The sequence below is a fragment of the Lissotriton helveticus genome, chromosome 7 (genome assembly GCF_964261635.1).
Source record: "Lissotriton helveticus chromosome 7, aLisHel1.1, whole genome shotgun sequence".
NCBI classification, from domain to species: domain Eukaryota; kingdom Metazoa; phylum Chordata; class Amphibia; order Caudata; family Salamandridae; genus Lissotriton; species Lissotriton helveticus.
This window is the reverse complement of record NC_136068.1, coordinates 1,589,504,766-1,589,529,982: the sequence shown is the minus strand read 5'-3', so window position 1 is coordinate 1,589,529,982 and position 25,217 is coordinate 1,589,504,766. Positions and strand designations below refer to the sequence as shown.

The following is a 25,217-nucleotide window of genomic DNA, read 5'->3' as shown; positions in this document are numbered from 1 at the left end:
CCACATGGGGAGCTGCGAAGATGCAGCTCCCCATGTGGAAAAGCAATTGTCTTTTGGTATTTGGAAGAGAGAGCAGGTTTCCCTGCTCTCTCTTCCAAATACCAAAGCAGTTTGCTATGGTAATCAGGAGTGTCCCGGGGGTGGGCACCCCGGGACACTGCCGGAGCTGGCCCTGGGGGGTGGTGGTTCCCAGGGCCTTCAAGGGCTCCAGGAGGGGGGCCACGCGGCCACCTCCCACCATTTCTAAATCCCCAGGGGGTGGTGGTCACAGGGGCTGGGGGGGGTCCGTCATAGACCCCCCTATTTTGAATATTAGAGTCCCGGGGAGGTGGCGGTCCCCGGGGCGGGTGGGTGAGCCCCTGCCAATATTGTGATAAAGCCCCGGGGGTGGCGGTGCCCGGGGCTTTGGGGGGGCCTTTGAGCCCCCCCCACCCATTGCTTATTTTAAACGCCCCCTGGCAGTCCCCTGGGCTGGGGGGCTATTATCCCGACCACATTTTCTCATGAAGCCCCGGGGTGGCGGTCCCCGGGGCTGGGCTCCCCCACCCAATTCTTTCATTGCCCCAGGATTTGGCCCCCCGGGGGCTAATTACCACTGAAGCGCGGGAGACCGCGCTGCTTTTTTTTTAATTTCAGCCAAAATTCGCGCTGGGAGAGTGAATCTCGCAGATCTTTTTTTAAAAGGCTTTTTTTTGGCCCTGGGGGTCCTTGTGGTCCTGGGAGTTTTTTTCTTGGTAAATCGTTGTGGAAAACTGCATGGGGAAAACACGTTTTGGGATACCCCTTCTTTCTCGGCCACCGCTACACAAATCATCCAGAGACTTACAGGATAGGAGCAGACCGGAGCTGATAATTAGTTTTGAAAATTTTGCGAAGATTCATCAACCGGCGCCAAAGTTATTCTAAATAGAATGTTGCGGATTTCTTATGGAAAATAGGTCTTAACTATAACTAGCTACTGGCGACTGTATATTGTGTCGTACAAATGGAGCGGCACAAACAGAGAATTTCAGAAGCCTTTATTCAGCGCTTCACCCCACCAACGCGTTTCAGCCCCACAAGGCTTTGGTCACGGTATTTGGGTCTGGATCCGACCCCTGAGCCGAGCACACACTGTGGAGCGCTCTCGCAGCCTGCTGGATCACTTTGTGACAGACGAGATATATATATATATATATATCCACATACTCCTCATATATATATATGTATGTATATATATATGAGAACCTGGTTTAATCTGTGGCTGCCTCCAAAGCTAGTACTGTATATTCAACTTGTGCTAAGTGTTAGAGTGAAATGTTTAAATCATAGTAGGAATGTTGATTAATGCCAATCAGGCTGAACTGGTATTCTATATTTTTACACTGATGTATGCTATGAACTTTTATTACAACCTGTTTAACTGTGCTTTTATAGTTTTATTTAAATAGAATAAAGTATTTTAAATTATGTACTACCCTTTCTCCTCCTCAATGCAGTAGCCTTGCATGGCCCTTGCAGTGGTTAAGAACACCTAAAAAACACTAACGATTAGAAGGTTCTGTAAAGGTGAGGGTGAAGGGAAGGTCCACTTAAGACAGTTCATATCAATAAAACTTAAAAGGGGAAATTGTGCAGTCGAGTAATGGTTTGGAAGAGGCAGAGGTGGTTTTAGGGAGTATCAGGCTGCTAAATCATTTCTAACGGACATAGGAGATAGAACAGCTATAAGAATATTTTTCTTCCTTTGGCTGAGACCTGTAAACTATGGCAAATACCTGGACATCACTATCTGCCAATTATGGCTTCAGAAAAATTCAATTCTTCCTCAGGGGTGTGACGTATGCAGGAAGGGAATTACTCTCAAGCTTTATAGGACGAAACCAAATTTTGCATCATGCCATTGGGCATAGAGCTTGATTGTCACCATGGTCCAGTCCTTCTAAAATTAGCTTATCTCAACCTAGCACAGAGACATTGCACAGGCCAGTTGCCGAGACCTTAGCTATCTACTACTGAGATTAAAAAGGCAGTTAGTAAGATCTGAGCTCAAGCCCCTATCACTAGGTTATTTTCTAGACCAGTAACTAACAACAGACTCATTGCTCAGAGTGCGGTCACTTATATCCATACTAGAAAGGCCTTAATTAGGCTTCACCAAGATCTGAACACTGTCTACTAATGGTGAGGGAGTACGTATACAGGTCTCTAAAATCTGTGCTCTCTTTATGTTTCCCACTAGTGTACATTACGCAGGCAGCTCAACAAGATTTAATCTCCCTCCTATTGAGACATCATATAGGTGTAGATTTGCTAAGTCACTTCTACAAAAAAACTTGGCACCTTGAAATTCATAGTACCACAGAGATAAATGAAAAAGGTTAAAATCATTTGATGAAAGAACCCACATTCTCCTGCTTAGACTGAGCTGGTTCCTCTCACTCCGCAAGTCCCTCCTTCCCTACTGTAGTGTTTTGCCTGTGCCGCACAGGCATAGTGTGCAATGGTCATGTGACCTTAAGTTAATAAAAGGGTCTTGCACGTATGAGTGCCAGTTGGGCTATGGCGGATAGACCAGTGAACACACCACCTGGCTCAGTGTCATTATTTCAGGGCCCCCAAGCGTGCCAATAATTGCCCCTGAATTGTGCCGGCACTAGCCCTGATTCTGGGCTAGTACGCCACGAAACAGCTGGAGACGAGGGTGGACGTGCCCTCGCCGCGTGTGGAGCTACGGTGAGGCGGCCGCGAGCACTGTCATCGGCTCGCGGCGCTCGTGCCCCGGCGTGGGGCACGCTGCGCCCTGTCTCAGCGGCGGCTCAATCGGAGCGCCCGGACACTGGCAGGAGTACTGTGAAAGCCCTGCTGTGTCGCTGCGGGCCCACGAGGTGAGTCGCGTGACGGCTCCCCGCTCAGCTGCCTGCCATCTGTTCCATATCGGCCTGCAGGCAACGTGGTGCCCCTCCCTGGGAGGTGCGCAAACTCCTGCTGCTGGCCCCTGAAAGCTGGGAGGCTGGAATAGCTCCTGTTGACGGTCCCCCTGCCCAGTCCCCAAAGAGCGTGTCAGAGTCCTCTGCTGGGGTCACAGGCCCCCACACAGTGTGTGGGGGGGGGGGGGAGAAGAGACAGGCCTACATCACAGGCCTAGTGGTGCACAGTGGGTGAGTGGAGGAGCTCACTACGGAGAAAACATCCACCCTGCCCCTTCAAGAGGTACACAGGCCTCAGCCACCAGCTGGCCAAGGGACTGGAAAGTCAACAAGCGTTGACACAAACAAAAAAAGTCAAGAAGCACTGGCACAGACAAGAGAAAAAGTACAAATAACAATAAAGATATCCTCCAGACAGCACAACACAGGGGGTAGAAAGGACAGTTGTTCTGCATACACTGCAGGGAACTAGCACCCCTAAGCCCGGAACGGGTGAGGCCCTAGTGAGGCGGAGTTCAGGAAGAGTCAGAGGGACGGCAAGGGAATCATCAGAGGTGGCAGACACACCAGTCAAGGCGCCAATCATGTCCACGATACCCCCAATAGAGCCCTTCATAGTGGAGGGGTAGCCCTCGTCACTTGCACCCAAGTGGAAAGACTGGGAGGATCACCTACTCATATTCTTTGAAGCTACAAAAGTCCACAAGGACCAAAAAAGAGCTATGTTACTCCATCTAGGGGGCAAGGACATCCATAACATCGCAAAGACTCTGGTGGAGGTTACGCCGAAGAATCACCACACACTAATAAATGCCCTCAATGGACATTTCGGCCAACCAAGACTACGAAAGATTCATTTTCAGGCAGGCAAGGCAACTACCCGAAGAGTCGCTGGACACCTATCACGCCCGTCTCAAGAACCTGTCGTCCACGTGTGGGTTCGCAGACGTAACGGAGGAGATCAGGGGACAAGTGATTCAGGGCTGCACGTCTGCCAAGCTCCGTGAGCGGATATTGGAGGAGTCTGGAAAGTCCCTCACCGACATACTGACCCTGGCACCAAGGAGTTGTCGAAAGCACGGGCCGCGGACATGGAAGCGGCCCTCCAGGCGCCTGAAAAGGCTGAACCGGTAAATGCCATGAGGACAAAACCCCCGACGAGGTGGGTCAAGAAGGGACCCGGAGCATCAACCTCAGGGCAACCTAAATCCTGTGGATACTGCGGAGGGTCACCCCATCAGGCGGCTGAGTGTCCTGCAAAAGGCAAGAGATGTTCGGGTGCGGACGATTTAACCACTTTAAGAAAGTCTGTAGGTTCAAGAAGTACCGCAAGCCCAGGCAAGTGGTTAACGCCGTACCAGAAGGAGACAGAGGGCAAAGCGACATGGACGATGACGAGGAGGAAGAGAGGGTAGTGCACAAAGTGCACATGATCGGCACCACCACTGGAAAGGCGCGACGCCTACCCCAGTGCAGCATTCGTGTGGGCTCCAGAGACGTCATGGCGGTAGTTGACACGGGCGCCACCATCAACATCATGGCCTCTGCCCTCCACCAAACCATGAGCCCAACGCCTGTGCTTTACCCTACAGCCATCACCGTGTTCGCTTACGGTCAAGACACACCCCTGAAGATACGAGACAAGTTCAGAACATCCATATCACATGGTGCTCAGTCCATAACCACCAACGTCTTTGTCACTGAAGACGGACAAGGCATGCTGCTAGGGTGCCGAGCAGCTGAAGATCTAGGTGTAGTGACATTTGCCTTCGGGGTACACCAGGAGTCAACCCAGGACCTTCTAACAGTATTCTCTGAAGTCTTCAAAGGAATCGGGAAGTTTAGTGGCAAAGAGGTCCATCTCCATATCGAGCCCACCGTCCAGCCGGTGGCATTGTGGCATCGGCGAATAGCTTTCCACCTGCGCCCCCAGGTTGAGGAAGAGCTCAAGAAGCTGGAGTCCGCGGGCATAATCTAGAAAGTGACTGGTCCCACTCCCTGGGTATCTCCAATTGTGGTCATCCGGAAGCCTAAACAGCCTGGCGCGGTGAGGATCTGTGTGGATATGCGGCTGCCCAACGCCGCTATCAAGAGGGAGCACCACATCACCCCCACTATAGATGACCTCATTGGAGAGATGGCTGGAGCGTGCTGGTTCTCAAAGTTAGATCTGCGGTCCGGCTACCATAAACTGGTGCTAGATGAGGCATCCTGCAACATCACAACTTTCTCAACACAAGTGGGGCTCCGGAGATATACCAGGTTGAGCTTCGGAGTATCCAGTGCGGCTGAAGTATTTCAGAATATCATACATGAACTTATCATGGACATCCCTGGCGTAATTAACGTTAGCGACGGCATCATGATACACGCTAAGACTATCCTGGAGCATAACAATCGCCTAACCCAAGTACTTCGGCGCCTGCGAGATGTGGGACTCACCCTTCATTGGGAGAAATGCGAATTCTTAAAAAGAAAGTTACAGTTCTTCGGATACACGTTCTCCACCGATGGAGTCAACCCTGACCAGGAAAAGGTGAAAGACATTAAAGACGCTGTCGCCCACACCAGCATCACCGAAGTCCGGAGTTTCCTCGGTATGGTGAACTACTGTGGGAGGTTCATCCGTGATCTTGCCAACCTGACCCTACCATTAAGGGAACTCATCAAGGACTCCACCTCCTGGAATTTGGGCCCGGAACAAGCCAAAGCCTTCATGGAGATTAAAGAGGCCATCACGCTTGCCTTCTTCGACCCAAAAAAGCTGACGTTAGTGGCCGTGGATGCTGGTCCCATGGGACTAGGGGCCCTGCTGCTGCAAAGACGACACCAGGATGAAGATTGGGACCCTGTGGCATTTGCCAGCTGGTCCCTCACTGAGACAGAGCAGAGATACTCCCAAATCGAGAAGGAGGCTATTGCCATACATTGGCGGTGCAGTCACTTTCACCTATACATCTATGGCAAGCCCTTCGTGGTAGCAACGGATCATAAGCTACTTGTTGCTCTATTCTCAGGGACATCCCCAAAGCCACCGCCTCGGATCGAGAAGTGGATGTTGCAGCTCCAAAATTACAATTGAAAAGTAGAGTACCAGCCTGGCTCCCGGAACCTGTCGCGACATCCCCGAGCAGCTACCATCGAGGAGATGGAAGACGCGGCCGATACCGAAGAGTATGTCCGGTGCATCACCGCTCGGTCATGTCCCCTGCCTATATCCATGGAGAGCCTGACAGAGGCCACGAGTAAAGACGACTACCTACAACGGGCCAAGGCGGCTCTGCAGAGTGGCAACTGGCATAAGGCCAAAGAAGAATGGAAGATCTTAAATATCGAAGCACAGCGGGTTATGGACAGCTTATACCATGTCAGAGAGGAGCTCAAAGAAGATGACACAGGATGCCTGCTAAGAGGACACCGGCTGGTGATCCCCAAGTCATTAACGGCTCAAGTTGTTCAGCTCGCTCACATTGGGCATCAAGGCATGGTTAAGACCAAGTCACGACTCAGAACCAAGGTGTGGTTCCCACTAACGGACGAACTTGTGGAGGCCACTGTTCTATCCTGCCATGCCTGCAAAGTGACCGGAGAAGCACCTCGACCGGCTCCGATCATTGTGGGACCCAGGCCGAAATCTGCCGCCACATGTTTGTGGCCATTGACGATCACTTAAAATACCCCGAGGTGGAAATCATATCGGCATCGAGTGCCACGGAGGTGATCCCTAAACTTGAAAAGATTATGGCTGCTCACTTTCTCATGCGTGAGCTGAGAACTGGCAACGGACCTCCATTTCAAGGGCAAGAGCGTACTACATACCTGAGCGCTCTTGGCATTCATCATCGCCGAATCACACCCGTATGGCCACAAGCGAACGGCGAAGTGGAGAGATTCATGTGAACATTGAATAAGGTGATTTGAATCGCCCATGACAAAGGAGAGTCCATAAAACTCGCCATCTTCACTTTTCTGAGAAGCTACCGTCAAACGCCCCACACCACGACGGGCGTAGCCCCAGTGCACCTCCTCATGGGCCGGGTGGTCACAGACTCAATACCTCACCACCCCCAGTGGCGGCCGGAGGCACCTGATGACTATCAAATTGACGCCAGACGCCACAAGGCGCATGCTCAAGCCAGTCATCCACGAAGGGCCAAAACTCCCCAGCTCATACGAGGGGAAGCAGTGATGCTCAAGAATCGCATTACCAGTGGCAAGTTTCGGCTGCCATATGAAAAGGACCCGAGGACCGTGGTCAGTGTTAAAGGAACCAGAGTTATTGCCACTCGAGGAAGAGAAACTGTGACCCGCAATGTGTCCCATTTCAAGAAGTACCAGCCCGAGGGGTCTGTGTCCTCCCCTAAGAGGCTTGAGAGTGGCCATAACTCCACGTCGAAGGAAGATGTCAACTCAAGCGGCTCGATGGACATGTTCTCCCCAATGAATGGTCGGGGATCACCTGACCCCATGTTGACTCAGCATGAAGGAGAAGCAGATGGAGAGCTGGAGAGTAGTCGCAGTCACCCAGAGCCCAGGCCAGGCGAAACCACACCTGTCGCCGGAGTCCCAGAGCCAGGGCCCAACCCCCCAGAGTAACTTATGATGCCGCTACTCTCCTCGCCCTCAACGCAGGACGCACCCCACTATGCTGCGTAGCTACCCCAGGACGTACCCACGGCCCATTCTCCTGCCTCTCCTGTAAGTTCAACTGCTTCAGGACCCTCACCAAACACACTTCCTCCACACTCAGCTCCGAACCCAACGACTTGAAATGCATCCTACTGAACACCCGCTCGGTCCACAGACACGCAACCGAACTCTGGGACCTAATCGACACCGTGTCACCTGACATCGCCTTCCTCACTGAAACTTGGATGAACGCATCTTCTGCCCCCGACATCGCCATAGCCATACCGGACACTTACAAGATCATTCGAAAAGACCGCACCATTAAACAAGCATTGGAAATGCAATAGGTCTCGCAGCATTAGAGTTAGTGCTTTTAGATATTTATTTTAAATGAAGTGTATGCTTGTTTTTGTGTGATGTGTTGTGTTATTGAACCCAAAATATAACTCGCTGAGAGGTAGCCCAAAACTGGTTGTGTGGCACAGCATATAATGCACAGTATTTTAGGTCACGTGTAAGCCAAACATATAATTACTTACGTCATTACTAGTTACAATTTGTGGGTCGCACCTTTTTCAGAGCAACCCTCACACACATTTTTCAGCCCACCTGAAGGGTTCGTACTAAGAATTTCCAACCAGAGCTTCATTCGGAAACTTTTAGGAGGGCATTGCTGTGGGGAGGGGGGAGGAGAAATTCGACACGGCCGCAGCAGGGGGCGGAGCAGGGAGAGCGGCCTTTGAAGTGCACTTTACACGGCCGGCCGGCAGTGAAACTGAAAGCACGGCCGGCCGGCCGTGAAAGCCTTTAATGTACAGTCTAATGTACTGTGTTCTTGCAGTGTGGACTGCTTGTCAGTTTCTCAGATTTACAGTACAGTTGCAGTTGATTTTCCGCATTAACCTTTCAAGTAAAATGTGGCAAATCGATATATAGTAAATGGTTTCTGAAACGTGTGGCTAAGCTCTGGATATGACCCATCAATGCAATATACACTCTGCCATTGTAAGTGAGAGCCTGAGCCTGCTGATGGCTAAAACTGGCCTTTTTGCTTCTTCGGGGCATGCAATCAGGCATGCAGCCGGGAATGCAGTCGATGAACAAAAGTCCACGGATGATGCAAATGCAAGGACAGCCTGCGTACATGCACCCATCTGGCATGATGGCAGGAATGGGCCCTGGACAGATGGGTCCTGGAGGCATGCCACCCTCTCAAATGATGCCTGGCCAGATGCCGCTTATGCAGCCAGTGAGTGCTTCTTTGTGTGCTGAATTGAGATTATTTTATTTTTTCCAGCTCACAAAATGTTTATCCATGTACTTGCCAGCCTAGTTAGAGTATTTCGTTTGCAATCACTATCTACATGGCCATCTTTTATTTGTATATCTTGGAATTAGAATAGTTTGAGCATTACATGCCATGAAAGTTGTTATTTTCTTGGGTCGAGGGTGAAAGAGATGCTCGCTAATATTGAGGTAGGGAGTTTCCTGTCTTGGGCTGCATGCTTTTCTCTTTGCTCCTTACCGTCTACAGATTAATGCATTTGTCTCATGTCGAGCACTTACAGGGGGCGGAGCAGGGAGAGCGGCCTTTGAAGTGCAATTTACACGGCCGGCCAGCACTAGCACGTGGGTTTTCCAATCAACTAATGACGGAGGGGGTGGATTTTAACAATAATGGAGTTCAGTGGAGTGCCAGTATGGCTTAAAAGAAACAAAATGGAATCTTAAGACCAACCTCCATATACTTGTATGATGCCTGAAAAATATTCGAGGGCTACAACTTCCACAATGCTATGTACTTTTGTACTTATGAGAGAGAGAAAGAGAGAGAGCGGGAGAGAGAAAGAGAGAGAGAAACCGAGAGGCGAGAGAGCGAGGTGCTACTAAGCGGCCCCTTGCCTTGGACCTTCCAACAGCATTTTTTTAATGCGTTTATGGATTAGGCTTCTTGGCGCTGGAGGGGTTCACAAACATCGTCCGCAGAGGATTTCACACCACTGCAGGACCCAGTGAGAGCTTCTACTTTATTGACGCCATGCCTTTTTGCGGATGTTAAGCGCTAAACTAATTAAGCTAGTTAGAACACCGGCGAGGCGCTAGCGGGTTTTGAATGTTAGCTGTAAATTCACCTGCGGTTTAACTCGTCAGCCCAAAACGGTAGTGCACATTTTAACCATAATGTACATTTCATGTAAGCCAGTAGTGCATCAAATAATACTTACCTACCACAATTAAATAAACGCCAGTAGCTTTTAACGCCATTATATTAAAATATCACTGACATCTATTCAAGGGCCGCAGCACTTGCACACGTGCCATGCTTGAACCACAATTTGGAAAACAATAACACACAAACTGGGGACACATTAAACAAGCAAACCAGATCCATTGGCGATATTTCATAGCGCTTCGATCTTGCATGGGGGGGGGGGGTCCGACAAAAATGGCGGTGAGGGAGAGAGAGCGAGAAGAGGAGAGAGGGAGAAAGAGCGAGAAGGGGGAGAGAGAAAGCGGGGGAGAGAGAAAGCGGGGAGAGAGAAAGCGGGGGAGATAGAAAGCGAGAGGAGAGAGCCCGGGAGTGTTGCGCGTCCCTGCACGTTCATTCATTCATTCTCATTCATTCTCTCTCATAGTTAATGTATGCAAACCTATATGGGCATGACGAAAATAAATTAGCATTGATTAGTACATTCCCTTGTATTGGGGCAGATTTATAACTTTCAGGAATACATAAGAAAAGAGAAAACCTAGCAAACGCCTGTGACTTCTCTTTTCCCACAAGCAAATATAACCCATGTTGGCTCATAAGAAATTCTGCTGAGCGATTGCAGAGACAGAGAGCGAGCGAGAGAGAAAGAGAGCGAGAGAGAGAGAAAGAGAGCGAGTGAGAGAGAAAGAGAGCGAGAGAGAGCGGGAGAGAGAGAGAAAGAGAGAGAGAGCGGGAGAGGGAAAGAGAGAGAGAAACCGAGAGGCGAGAGAGCGAGGTGCTACTAAGCGGCCCCTTGCCTTGGACCTTCCAACAGCATTTTTTTAATGCGTTTATGGATTAGGCTTCTTGGCGCTGGAGGGGTTCACAAACATCGTCCGCAGAGGATTTCACACCACTGCAGGACCCAGTGAGAGCTTCTACTTTATTGACACCATGCCTTTTTGCGGATGTTAAGCGCTAAACTAATTAAGCTAGTTAGAACACCGGCGAGGCGCTAGCGGGTTTTGAATGTTAGCTGTAAATTCACCTGCGATTTAACTCGTCAGCCCAAAACGGTAGTGCACATTTTAACCATAATGTACATTTCATGTAAGCCAGTAGTGCATCAAATAATACTTACCTACCACAATTAAATAAACGCCAGTAGCTTTTAACGCCATTATATTAAAATATCACTGACATCTATTCAAGGGCCGCAGCACTTGCACACGTGCCATGCTTGAACCACAATTTGGAAAACAATACCACACAAACTGGGGACACATTAAACAAGCAAACCAGATCCATTGGCGAGATTTCATAGCGCTTCGATCTTGCATGGGGGGGGGGGGGATCCGACAAAAATGGCGGGGAAGGAGAGAGAGCGAGAAGAGGAGAGAGGGAGAAAGAGCGAGAAGGGGGAGAGAGAAAGCGGGGGAGAGAGAAAGCGGGGGAGAGAGAAAGCGGGGGAGAGAGAAAGCGAGAGGAGAGAGCCCGGGAGTGTTGCGCGTCCCTGCACGTTCATTCATTCATTCTCTCTCTCTCATAGTTAATGTATGCAAACCTAATATGGGCATGACGAAAATAAATTAGCATTGATTAGTACATTCCCTTGTATTGGGGCAGATTTATAACTTTCAGGAATACATAAGAAAAGAGAAAACCTAGCAAACGCCTGTGACTTCTCTTTTCCCACAAGCAAATATAACCCATGTTGGCTCATAAGAAATTCTGCTGAGCGATTGCAAATTCACTTTTCCAGCATCCCCTGAAGTGATTGAAGGGGAGTTTTGTAAATACCCTTAAATATGCAAGTTTATGGGTGTGAGTGGACTCTCAGGGTACTGCAACCCTGGAACTACCATTTCTAGCCTGCCTCCTGCTGCTTTATGCCGAGTTGCGGAACAGTGACACAAATCAACAAGCAGAAACACGAGAGACGGCCTGCGGCCGTCAAAGTGAAGTGGACACGGCGGGCAGGGGAGGGGGCGGAGCGGGGAGAGCGGCATGTGGGTGTTAAGAAGCCGGGCCTTTGAAGTGAAGCTAAGCTTCACTTCAAAAGGTGTCGGAGGAATGCGGATTAGGGAACAGACGGCGATTGCGGCTGTGCACGCGCTTTTAAGCTCAATGCACATGCGCATTGAGCTTAAAAGTCACGGGCACTGCAAGGAATCGCCACGATTCCTTGCTTCTTAGTTAAAGGTTGTTTAAGCCGCAATAGGCTCGCAAGCTCGATGCGCATGCGCATCGACAGGCGAGACCTAAAAAACTGGAGGAGGCATCGCCATCGTCCATAGAAACACCATCAAAATTACAACCAGCTCTGACGACAATCTTGCAACCGCCGAACACCTCCACTTTCAGATCCACACCGACCCCAGGACCACCCTCAGAGGAACCCTCATCTACAGGCCCCCAGGCACCCGATCTCAATTCAGCGACGACATCACAGACTTCGTCAGCCCGCACGCTCTCGCCTCCGAGAACTACATTCTTCTAGGAGACCTCAACTACCACCTTGACAACATTCTCGACAACAACACCACCACCCTCCTGGACAACATGTCCAATCTCGGACTCAAACAACTTGTCGACACCCCCACTCACACAGCCGGACACACGCTCGATCCTATCTTCACCTCCAGCAAGCACATCTCCTTCGATCACACTACAGCTCTCCACTGGACGGATCACAGCTGTGTTCACTTCAGCTACAAAACAACCCTGACCCACAACCGTCCACAACCCATTCCCCGAAGAAATTGGAACAAAATCACCACCGACCAACTCCTCGCATCCCTCAGCCAAAACACTCCCACCCTAACAACGGACCCAGACCAAGCAGCCACATACCTCAGGCAATGGATTACACACAGTGCGGACGAACTAGCACCCCTGAAAAAACACCAGTTGAAATCATTCAGCAAAAAGGCTCCCTGGTTCAATGATGACCTTAAAAAATCCAAAAAGACTTGCCGCACCCTGGAGAAGAATTGGAGAAAAGAACCAACCTCAGACAACATGACCTCCCTCAAGACAGCCACCCGCAAACACCACCAACTGATTCGTTCCGCCAAGAAATCAGCATTTAAGGACCGTCTCGACAACAACTCTCATAACAGCAAGGAACTCTTCAATATCGTCAAAGAATTCACCAACCCTCCCGCAGCATCCAACGACATCACTAACTCCCAAGACCTCTGCAATGCGCTATCCTCCTTCTTCTACAACAAAATTGCCGACATCCACAACAGCTTCAAGAACACTCCCAATGACCAACTCACCCCGCCCCCTTCTGATCCCACCCCTCCTACTAACTACCTCAATTCCTGGAACCCAATCACCATTGAAGATACCATTCGCCTCATGAACTCAATCCACTCTGGCTCACCTTCTGAACCCTGCCCCCACTACATCTTCAACAAAGCTGACTCCATCATCGCTCCCCAACTCCGCGATGTCATCAACTGCTCCTTCAACTCAGCCACCTTTCCAGAAATATGGAAACACGCCGAACTCAGCGCCCTTCTGAAAAAACCAACAGCAGACCCCTCAGAACTGAAAAACTACCGACCCATCTCCCTCCTCCCTTTCCCGGCCAAAGTCATCGAGAAAGCCGTCAACAGCCAACTCGCAGCCTTCCTTGAATCCAACAACTCCCTGGATCCCTCACAGAACGGCTTTCGAGCCAAACACAGCACCGAGACCGCCCTCATTGCGGCGACCGACGACATCCGAGCACTCCTGGACAACGGTGAAACAGTGGCCCTCATTCTTCTCGACCTCTCCGCCGCCTTCGACACTGTCTGTCACAGCACCCTCATACAACGCCTCAACAACATCGGCATACAAGGAAAAGCCTTGGACTGGATCATCTCGTTCCTAGCCGGGAGAACACAGAGTCCGACTTCCCCCTTTCTACTCAGAGCCCACCGAAGTCATCTGCGGCGTACCTCAAGGCTCCTCACTCAGTCCCACCCTCTTCAACGTCTACATGAGTCCCCTCGCCCCCATCGCACGTCGACACAACCTCAACATCATCTCCTACGCCGACGACACCCAGCTGATACTCTCCCTCACCAAAGACCCCAAAAACCACCATGGGCGGCAGATCCTTCTCCTTCCTGGCTGCCAAGACCTGGAACTCACTCCCCCACCCACCTCCGCCTTACTCAGAATCACATCTCCTTCAGAAAAGAATTGAAAACTTGGCTATTCGATAAACAATGAACCCCTCCCTCTAGCGCCTTGAGACCCTCTGGGTGAGTAGTGCGCTTTATAAATGCCCTAACTTGAACTTGAACTTGTCACAACACCAACTGCGGGGAAACCCAGCGCCATCCTGCCGACTGAGGGACCATTTTACGTAAGACTGTTCCTAAATGTGCCCGTCGAACATTGTGTTAAGTTGAAATTGATAAGTTAGGAGTGGATCAGAAGACCTACCTGTTAATATTGTTTTGATGTTCGTTGGGGAGGAATGTAGTGTTTTGCCTGTGCCATCACAGGCGTAGTGCGTAAAGGTCATGTGACCTTAAGTTAATAAAAGGGTCTTGCACGCACGTACACCAGTTGGGCTACGGCGGCTAGACCAGTGAACACACCGCCTGGCTCAGCATCATTATTTCAGGGCCCCCAAGCGTGCCAATAATTGCCCCTCAATTGTGCCGGCACTAGCCCTGATTCTGGGCTAGTACGCGACGCAACACCTACAAGCAAGCAAAGATCGGACACACATTTGACCAGTTTTGTTCATTAACAGCTTGCCAAGTTATGTGTTGACAACTGGCAACCACATTGGTTGCCTTTTAAGATATATTCCAATAGTTAGTCATGATTAATAAACAGCTATCTGTTGTGAGGTAATTTCACATATTAAATAATTCTTATTGCAATACCATACAAGGCAACATTTTTTAACTGAAATTGGTAGATTTTGATGAAAACAAATCGGGGGACTGTATTCCCCCCCCCCCCGTGGCATATTTAAGGAGAGGCATTTTCTGATAGGAGACAGCTAAAATAAAGTAAATGTTGGCTTTACAAATCGTGAGTCACACGTGTGAATAGGGTCTGCTAGCACGTATGCCCTACCAACGTTATATTTATTATTTTTGATTCAGTGGTTTGCAAGTGTCTAAATAGCTTAGAAGTGGGAAATTATCACTTGAAAGGCAGGGGAGATTCTTAAAAAACGTATTCCACACAATGGTTTAAAACATTATTTGTTCCAATGGTATCTAAAATTCCTAATACATGTGTATTAAGTACTTGTCACTCGAAATATGTAGTATTCTCTGTCATTCAATAATACCACTAGAAGAATGATTAAATGGTAGCTTTAATCCATGAAGAAAAGCACATCCATGTACCTCGGTGTCAGCTTGTAGAATGACATCATGGTACTTTACAGAACTCTAACAGTGCTCTCTAGAACACAGAACACCAGCATTTAAAAGGATACACAAAGGATGAAGGCATGCAAGCTCGAGACAATTAAAGGAAAATACAAGATACTACAAAAGACAATTTCACAAAACAAATCATGAAGCCGAAATGTGTTCTATATTAGTATGTCATCAATCTCAAAATGTTACCTTTTTTATTGATGGTAAGTTCGGGGGTGACGAACAAGGAAGCAGAGGTGTAGGCCAGGACTGCAAAAAAAAAGTTACATGTAAAAGGCGAGTCCGCTGCGCCTTAACAGAACTTCGTAAACACCTACTACCTCTTAATGTTGCTTCATCTAAATTTCCAGAAAATAGTTTGCACATAATTGATATATTCTGCATGAGTTATTTAACATATAACTTGCGAGTCGAATCCACCTCGATATTGGCACAGACTAGAAGTTTTTAACCAAAGCACGAAACACCTACCGGTTTCTACAATTTCTATGACGCACGTGGAGTGAGCCAGCGCAACAGTTAAACCAGAAGCCGTAAGCCCGCCCTCGCGCTGCCCTGCCCCTTGAAGTATTTCCGTTTCCGGGCAGCGGGAACCATAGCACCTCAGACGGTAATTGTAGACGCTTCAGCCTTAGGATGACCAACTGGCAAGGGTGCAAATTCAGGACGGTGAGTGTAAAAATTCAGGACAGCAGGTCTAAATTCAGGACAGAAGGTCAAAATTCAGGACAAAACTTCGGGACAAAGGGTAAGTTTTACAGACATATCAGAGGAAGTGGTGCGATAGAATAAAAGTATGTAAATAGACAACCACTTTTGAGACAATCGTTTTTCGGTATACGTGCAGCTTTGAGCAACTGTACATGTCTTTTTGTGGTATTTCATATGATAATCTATTTATATGGTTACTGCACTGGGTGTAAAGTCGGATATTTTGTTTACAACTCACGGTCCTGAGCAGGCATGTTTGGTGAGAGAAGTGGTCAGGAAAATCTGCTCGAATAGACTTTGTTACTAGCATTTCACATCTGAGTGCTATTGTGAGATGTAAAGCTGCACACATAGGTGAACTAAAGGGAGGATTGCTGTGATAAAATCACTATAGAGAACGCATTATGGCTGTTTCAGCAAGTAGAACTTCAAATATGGAATATGACTTTGCTTATGGGGGCTTCGCAGAGAGATGCACTAGCAGACGGAAGTCAAAAAGGTGTTTTTCCCTGCAGCTTTCTTCAAGAATGTACTGTCAATACACTATTGCATAGGTTTTTTTTAACGCCTTGCCTATTGCTACAAACGTAATAATCAACTCAAGCACAGCTAATGGCACTTTGAGGCTCTCCTTAAAAACTTAAACCTAAAACAAAGCATGCACAATTTTACAATTACTAGTGTAACCATTCAAGTAGCAGTTGGGTGTCACTCAAAATGTCATATGCATGATGTATAGATCCCACACATAAGCACACAGCAAATACAGAATATTAACACATAGGCAAGGGAGTTGCTAGAAAATGTAAAGACCTCCCACTTTGAACTAAAGCTCTTATGGCACCCAGAAATCAAAGTAAGTCATCACAACCCTTCCCAGAAGAGCTCTCTCGTCCAATGATCTAGCCATTCATCCTTCCATCAAACCCCTGATATCCACCATTCCATATTTACATTCTGTCATCTATTAATTCTTTCATCCATCATTCAGTCTTTCACCATTCATTCAGTCCTTCCTTCTGTGGGCCCATCCATTTCCAAACCTTTTCAACCATTTGAAAACCTATCCATCGTCTATCCTTCCATCCATCCTTTCACTCACCCACCCTTTCACCCATCCATCCATCCCTTCACTCTTCCATCCAACCATTTACCATTTCATCCAAGCATCCTTTCACTCATCCATCCACTCTTCCACCCATCCATCCATCCACTCATCCATCCAACCATTTACTCATCCATCCAACCATTTACCCTTTCAGCCATCCAGCCTGTAAGACAATAAGAAATGTACATTTGTCAGGTGTCAAGCTTTGTGAAATGTGCATTATGGGGTTCATGTATGAACTTGGACGACCCCAGTACATCATTCACTGAAAAAAAAACATAAATGATAAAGTGCACTTGTAAAACGCATATTTATTTATTAGTATTTTGTAAAGCGCCTGGTTACACTAGCAAGTGGGTCCCTGCGCTGTAAATGCTAATAGAGTTGTTTGTTGCTGATGCTTCCTACGATTTTAGTTTTTGGGGAAGAGTATTGTTTTCAGGTCTTTCCTGAATTTAGATTCTGAAGGTTCATTGCGCAGTTCCACTGGCAGTTGATTCCATTTCTTGGCCGTTTGGACTCTGAAGGATTTCCCGCCCATTTTGGCTGTCTGGACCCTCGGGACATGCACCTGTCCTGTCCCACATGATCTCAGTTGTCGGGTGGGTTCATACCATTGCAGAAGACCGCGAAGGTATCTCGGACCTTTGTCATGCAAAATGCGGTGACCTGTACATAAGGCCTTAAAAGTCACCCGTTCCCTGATCGGGAGCCAGTGGAGGGTTTTCAGAGCTTTTTTAGATGAAGCTCTCCTGGGTAATTGTTGGATCAGACGGGCCGCTGCGTTCTGTATTCGTTGGAGTCTAGAAAGACTTTTTTCGTTGGCTCCAAGATACAGAACGTTCCCGTAGTCCAGTCTAGATGTTGTTAGGCTGTGTACTATGGTCTGGCGCACTGATACAGGCATAAGGTCAAGCGTTTCCCTAAGGACTCGTAGTATCCCGAAACAGGTTCCTGCTACCTGTTTGGTCTGGTGGTCGAGCGTGAGGTTTTTGTCTAGCCAGACCCCTAGGTTCTTTACTAAATGGCTAGGTGTGGGTAGATCACCCAGCTCTTCCGGCCACCACGCTGAAGTCCATACTGATGGAGCTTTGCCTATGATCAGTACCTCCGTTTTATTGCCATTCAGACGTAGGCAATTGTCTGCCATCCAGAGTGCCACCTTCTGCATACAAGCTGCAAAGTTGGAGGCGCTTTGCTTCTCAGGTTGTGTAAGTGTTACAGTCAGTTGCGTGTCGTCCGCATACGACACTATCTCAACCCCAAACGTGTCTGTAATTCCTCCTACGGGGGCTACATATAGATTGAAAAGAGTGGGGCTGAGACTGGAGCCCTGTGGCACTCCCTGATTGAGTTCTATTTCCTTAGACTTGAACTGTCCCTGGGCGACCTGGAAGGTTCGGTCGGTTAGGAAGGATTTCATCCATTCCCAAGCTTTTCCTCTCACTCCTCATTCCGATAGCGCTGTATACATGATATGTATAGGTAGACTCCTCACACAAATTAATTATATCGATCAAATGAAAATGGAAGGCTGATACAGCAGCATGAGATTAGAGTACCTTACACTTTTACACGTGTTCACTGAAAAACTATCGCATCCTGTTATGTTGAATAAACCGAAATGCATAAACATGCGTAAAAATTCAGACTCAAATGAAACACATCCGGGGTGTCTTTGGGTTCTTGTGCAAGAGCTATGAATCCCAAAGTTACAGTGGAGTGGGGCATGCTTCCTCACCTTTCCAGGAAAGAAGAGGGTGGTTCTTCTTTCCTTTTATGCACAGCCAGATGCGGAGTGTTCGCATCTCTGATTTGGGCGAGCAGGCTGGAAAGAATCAGCTTTTTTTTATTTTAGACAATACTGTGTAATAAACTAGCCCTGAAATAATTGAACTTATATTTGAAACACATTTCACCCTCCGTTTATTTTCAAATGTGGCACATCGTGTTAGCTGTCAACATGTGCCTAAAGAAGAGAGAGAGACGGACTCCGGACCCTGTGGCCAGCAGCATACTTCTGATGAGATTTTTGGGAATGCCCTTCACCAGCTGTTAATGTTGGCGGTGGCCGCTACTGGGCAGGAGGCGGCCCACCACATACTGTGACACCCAAACTTGGCCCATTCTGTATGTGGCAATCAGCAGCATACAGAATGACAATGGGCGGGGTGGGGCTGCTCCTGTGCTTCACAGAAGAGTGCCCCATCAGAGATCAGAGGCCTCTCACAGGGAACAGCTCTGTTCCCTGCCAGGCCCAAAATTACGGACAAAAGGCGTCCGTAAAAGGGATCCTGAAGGACAAAGGACGTGAGGTCCAATTTACGGACGGTCCTTGAAATTTACAGACGGTTGGTGACCCTATTCAGCCTGTCGTGGAACGGTGACTAAGGTTGGTTTGGCGAGTGAGGATACTGTTGATAATGAAGTGTGCAAGAGCCCAGTGGGGCCATTATATGTTTAAGTTGTGCCATGTTCCTGTTCCAGTGGCTCGCAGCACCGAGCGCGCAGGCAGGCGACGCCTCACCAGTGCCAGGGCACATATCGTAAGTGGGATGGGTCAAGGGCGCGGAGGTGTTCGTTGTTTGTCACACAGTATGTATTCGGCAGCCAGAGCTGGCCTGAGGAGCTGAACTGCTGGTGTCCAAGTGTCTGGGGGGTTTCTTTACTATATTTACGGTGACCAGAATGTTAAAGATAACAAAAACCGGGACATTTCACGGAAAAAGAAGGACCACAATTTTACTTCAAGCGAGCGCACAGAATGACAACGCTCCTCAACAGAGAATTACAGAACACAGAGAGTTAGAACATACATAAAATACAATTTTTAAACCCAGAAGCTTGCCTGTTAATTAAATTGCGTTTTTGAAACAACTGCCAACTATCTATGCTTTGTAAAACATAAAAAAGCACCTCCAGTCCTTTTCAGTCGACCCTCTCTAAAAACCGGGACTGGAGCTAAATATAATGAAATATACCAGGACAGCTGGTGAAAAGCCGGGACGTCCGGGCAAATCTGGGATGCCTGGTCACCCTAACTGTATTGAAAATAATTCAATTATTTTCAATCTAGTAAAGAAACCCCCCAGACACTTGGACACCAGCAGTTCAGCTCTTCAGGCCAGCTCTAGCTGCCGAGTACATACTGTGACAAACAACAAACGCCTCCGCGCGCTTGACCCATACAGTGGCAGCTGGTCACTTGATATATTTTTCTGCTGCCAGTGGCAGCTGGTCCATAGGGGCGCCCCACAAAAAAATCATTCACAAATCATTAGGCATGCGCATGTCTAGTGTAGTGCAGGCTTCTGGAGATAGGCTCCTGCTCGGGCGGTGACGTGTTTTTCCTAAAGTCGCCCATGCCCTATCAAATGCCAGCCGCCCGGCCCCCGTCGTATCCAGTCTCCTGATTGGCAGGTAGTATTTCCTGTTGCGGCAAAAGAAAAGAGCGGGGAGAAGTTACTTCCACCACCACGTTGCAGAGGAGACGTGATGCGACGCGGGACTGCTTCTGCCAGGCCCCATTTTGGAAAGAGTGCACCCAGGGCTTTAAGTGGGATGAAAAAACTAGGGGGTCTTTCAGAGGGGCGTGGTCAATCTAATTAGGGGCGTGGCTTAAAAACCAAACGCTAACAATCTGTGTTTAGCACAGTGTGCCGCCCGACTTGTATTTTTCTGTTCCTGTCATTGCGTCCAGATATATGATACAACAAGTCACATCATACCTACAAGTCATGACTGTTGGCTTTGTCAATGGTTGCTAGGTGCATAAGATAAATAAGCAGCAACTATGGCTTGTATATCATATTGAAAAAACGTCCGCTTAAAACCCTGGTGACCCCACAACAATGTTGCTGCTCCTGAGTTTTAAAAAGCTAAAGGAAATCCAGAGAGAAAATTACTCTCTTTAAAGGCTTTCCCTTGCTCTACAGCGCTCACCACACGCACATCAATGTGGCTACTGTCACTGCTGTCCGGGAAAAAAAACGGACCGTCCGTGCCAGGGCACAAAACAGACCCCGATAGAGACCCGTTTTGAGGCCTCCTTAAAAAAACTGCCGGTGCTCAGACCCGATGAGACCCGGCCCACTTAAAGCCCTGAGTGAACCCCGAGAACTTCGACTACATAAATGCCAATATTTTGTAACATGTAAGAGGAAGGTATAGAAACGAGCATTTATATATTTTGAAAATCAACACATGAATAAAAGGCATTCTGGCAGATGCATCAAAGTTATGTTTTGCGAGTCCTTAATAGCTAATTTTAAGGAATCGCTATTAAAGACTCGCAAAACGGGATGCATGTAGGAATTGCAATGTTATTAGCAATTCCTTAAGATTCCTTATTAGCGATTCGGTAATAGCTAATTGCTAATAAGGAATGGCTTTCCCATTCATTCCTACGGGCCTTTAGGAATGAATGGGAAAGCCATTTAGGCCCATAGGAATGAATGGGAAAGCCATTCCTTATTAGCGATTAGCTATTACCGAATCGCTAATGTTCCGCTATTTCAAGGGAGCCAGGGTGTCCAAAGGACACCCTATTGCACCCCTGAAATGGACCTGTGCACAAATGTTACACACACACATGCCCTAAGGGCATGTGTGTGCGCAACATGTAACTTAGAAAAATGTACAAAAGTGCATTTTTCAAAGTTTTAGCAAATTACCACGAAGTTCAACTTCATGGTAATTTGCTCCCCCTATTAGCGAATTCGCTATTTTTTTGGGTTTCATGCATTGCATTTAAGGAATCTCATTTTGCGATTCCTTAAATGCAAGAGCAATTTAAGGAATCACTATTTAGAGATTCCTTAAATTGCGATTTCTGCATTTGGGATGATGCATCCCAAATGCAGAAATACCGGGAGCAAACGGCCAGATTCTGAGAATCTGGCCGTTTGCTCCCGGTATTTTGCTTGATGCATCTGCCAGATTGTCGTTTACAATGCCAATAGCTCAGAGGCTGTGAAAGACATTCATAGAACATTTGGGACTACTGTGGCTAGGAATAAATGTGACAGTGGATATTTCCCTGAATGATTATGGCCGTGGAGTTTCCATTGAAAGATGTTTCTGGGATTAATTGAGTTCTAGTGAGACTGGCTGTGATGAAGATTCGCTGTAGCAGCACACCCTTGATATGATGACAGCAGAGGATGGCACCAGGACTAACATCTGGAAAATTTTATTCACTAATGGCTTTGGAGTCCCAGGATCAAAAAAGACAGCTGGATTCACTGACATTCATTGTAATGCACTGTAGATAGCCTGGGATTTTTGCCTTTGTACCACTGCACACACACACAGTCAGAACATCACCTGCCACCACAGCTATGGGTGTGGGCCCACTCCTCCTCATGCGACAGCCTAATTATGCACTGCACATGCAGAAGGATGCCAACAGGGAGGGGCCAAGGACTACAAAGCTAAAATGTAGTGTACTCTTGTTTTGTTGTGGATATTTATACATCAATTTCCAAAAATAAATCTTCCATAGCTCGACATCCCAAAGTGAGAAGGTTGTGCGGATCCGGTATACTGAACAACTCTTGCACATTCTCCACGTCATAATAGTCTGGCCCGCAGACTCCTTTCGCACTAGGACATGGCTGACCGTGAACTCATTCGGGATTTGTTTCCCACAAAGGATACCGCAGGTCTCCATTCCCTGCTGTATTTGCATCTGCTAACACCAGAAACTTGGGCATAAGGTCTCTTGGTAAGACTCCACTTTGGCACCTTTTGACCATTTGAGTCTCAAGAGCAGTTAGAGCAGCTGCTGGGTTTAACCCTGCAAACTGAAGGAGACTGTCCAGTATACACAGCTTTGCCACATTTATGGGATTTATCAGAGAACACTTTAGATAAGCTGTAGTTTTTAGGGGCGGAAATACATGACAACCTGATTTCATCAGACTGCTCAGACGCGCACACACACAAACACATTGAAGTACACTCGGATAACCCAATTAGACACAACAGACAAATTAAAAGATGACATGCACTTAAAAACATCTCAATTTTTTCCCGATAGCGTTTAAACTGAAAGAGGCTGAGAGTATTCTGTTCGGGAGGTAGAAGCACATACAGAAACGGAAATTGTTTCTACTGACTATTATATAACAAACCAAGAGTAAGTTCCTGCATGTACTTTTTAAAATAAAAGTGTTAGCGAATTACCTTGAAATGTACACTTAGTTGTGTGTTAGTTTTGGTATGCTGCAGCAGCGGCGCAAGATCCAGGTACCACAAGCATATCTTCCTTGAGAAAGCGGCGCACTTCAAAACCCTCCTTGACTCCGCCAAAAATAGACCTAAAAAACTATTCGAGCTCGTCAAGTCTCCGAGCTGCTCTCCCCCTTCTTCCGAGGTGGAGGATCCTACTAAGAGAGCAGCGGATTTCGCTATTTTCTCCGATGAAAAAGTGAAATCACTTGTGGATCAGGTCGCGCATCCTACACCTCCAGAGGAGCGCAAATCCTTAGCCATCTGGCAGAGCTTTGATCCCATATCTGAAGATGCCCTTCTCAAGTGCATACGCGAAACAAAGCCCTCCAACCATTCTCTTGATCCTATCCCCAGTGCCATTGCCTTGGACTTCCTATTGGGCCACTCTGATCAACCTCTCTCTCTGGCAAGGCTCCCTTCCTGTCCCCTTCAAAACTGGGCAGGTCACCCCTCTGCTTAAAAAGCCTACTGCTGATGCGAAGGACCTCAACAACTTCCGCCCCATCACTAACATTCCCTTCCTTGCGAAGATCACAGAAAGATGTGTAGCAAAACAACTCTCTCATCATATCAAGGACAATGATCTTCTTGACAAGTGTCAGTCTGGCTTCATGCAAAACTGCAGCACTGAAACAGCCCTACTGCAAGTGGTTGATGACGCGCTGAGGATACTCGATGCGGGGGGGTCCTGTCTTCTAATTCTCCTGGACCTTTCTGCAGCCTTTGACACTGTCAATCACAACACCCTCCTCAATATCCTTCAACAGAGAATGGGCATGGAGGGCACTGTGCTTAAATGGTTTGCATCCTTCCTCTCTGACAGATCCCAAATGATCAAAATTGCGAACAGTCTTTCTTCTCCTGTGGCGGTAGGTCAGGGTGTTCCTCAAGGCTCTATACTTGCACCCACATTGTTCAATCTCTACTTAGAACCACTGGGAAACCTCCTAAGCAAATCCGGGATTCACTACCATCTCTATGCAGACGACACTCAACTCTACCTCAAAGTTGCCTCCACCCATGATCTCTCCTTCCTAAGCTCTACTCTGGACTCCATCCAAAACTGGATGTCAACTCATCAACTGATTCTGAATCCTTCCAAAACTGAATTCCTCCTCTTCTCCTCCTCACTCTCTCCCCCCCCGGTTCAATCATGGATGGATCAGCTGAATCTACTCAACACTAAACCCATCATTGTCGACAGCGCAAAATCCCTTGGAGTTATTCTAGACAAAAAACTCAATCTAAACCCCCACATCAATTCTATTGCAAAATCTGCTCGTTACCAGCTGCGCCTTCTTTGGGGAATCAGACGCTTCTTCCCGGAACAGGACCTTATAACCCTGGTGCAATCGCTGGTCCTCTCCAGATTAGACTACTGCAATTCTCTTCTTACTGGCCTCCCCAAATCTCACCTGTCCCCACTTAAGTCTGTTTTCCATTCAGCAGCTCGCTTCATTTATGGGGCCAAAAGAAGCGATCATATCACACCGATGTTATCCACCCTTCGCTGGCTCCCCTTCGAGGCTAGAGCTATCTACAAGACCGCTTGTATCACCCACAAAGCCTTGCACTCCTCCTCTCCTCGCTACCTGGCGAATAAACTGAAACTCTCTGGAGGCTCTAACCCATCACGCAATGCGGAGAATCTTCTACTTGAACCTCCCACGTTCAAGAAGGAGAGAACAATGGCCCAATCCTTTTCAGGCAACGCAGTGAGAATCTGGAACTCACTCCCGCCTCAGCTCCGGACCACTGCCTCCTCCCAGGCTTTCAAAAGGGACCTCAAAGTTCTCCTCCTCCAGAGACACCTCCAAAAGTGATTCACGTCCTCTTGGTATTTGGAGGAAGACTCCCCACTACTGATATTTTCCATGCCCATGGAAGTTCCTCCCCAGGGTATTCCTGGGGTTGGAGTGTCTGCCTCTTTGGAGTATTGTCCATGTACCTGTGTTCGGTGCCCTTGTGTAACATGCACACACCACTTTGCCCTTGTAACACACGGTTTGCTAGCTCTCACATGTTTT

General features: G+C 47.9%; 1 protein-coding gene and 1 long non-coding RNA gene across 3 annotated transcripts in view; one reads left to right on the top strand and one right to left on the bottom strand.

The window, feature by feature from the left end:
• Window positions 1-15,734, bottom strand: part of LOC144769590 (uncharacterized) — a 75,036-nt gene extending 59,302 nt beyond the window's left edge. The window contains exons 1-3 of the mRNA XM_078653748.1: window positions 15,723-15,734; window positions 15,609-15,687; window positions 15,327-15,386 (exon numbers count right to left, since the gene is read on the bottom strand). Of these exons, the coding sequence (XP_078509874.1) occupies window positions 15,327-15,386; window positions 15,609-15,687; window positions 15,723-15,734 (151 nt within the window). The remainder of the gene's footprint in view (window positions 1-15,326; window positions 15,387-15,608; window positions 15,688-15,722) is intronic.
• Window positions 15,735-15,745: 11 nt separating this feature from the next.
• LOC144767559 (uncharacterized) overlaps window positions 15,746-25,217 on the top strand; it is a 358,110-nt gene continuing 348,638 nt past the window's right edge. For both annotated transcript variants that reach the window (XR_013598259.1, XR_013598258.1), the window contains exon 1: window positions 15,746-15,885. This is a non-coding gene — a long non-coding RNA (uncharacterized LOC144767559). The remainder of the gene's footprint in view (window positions 15,886-25,217) is intronic.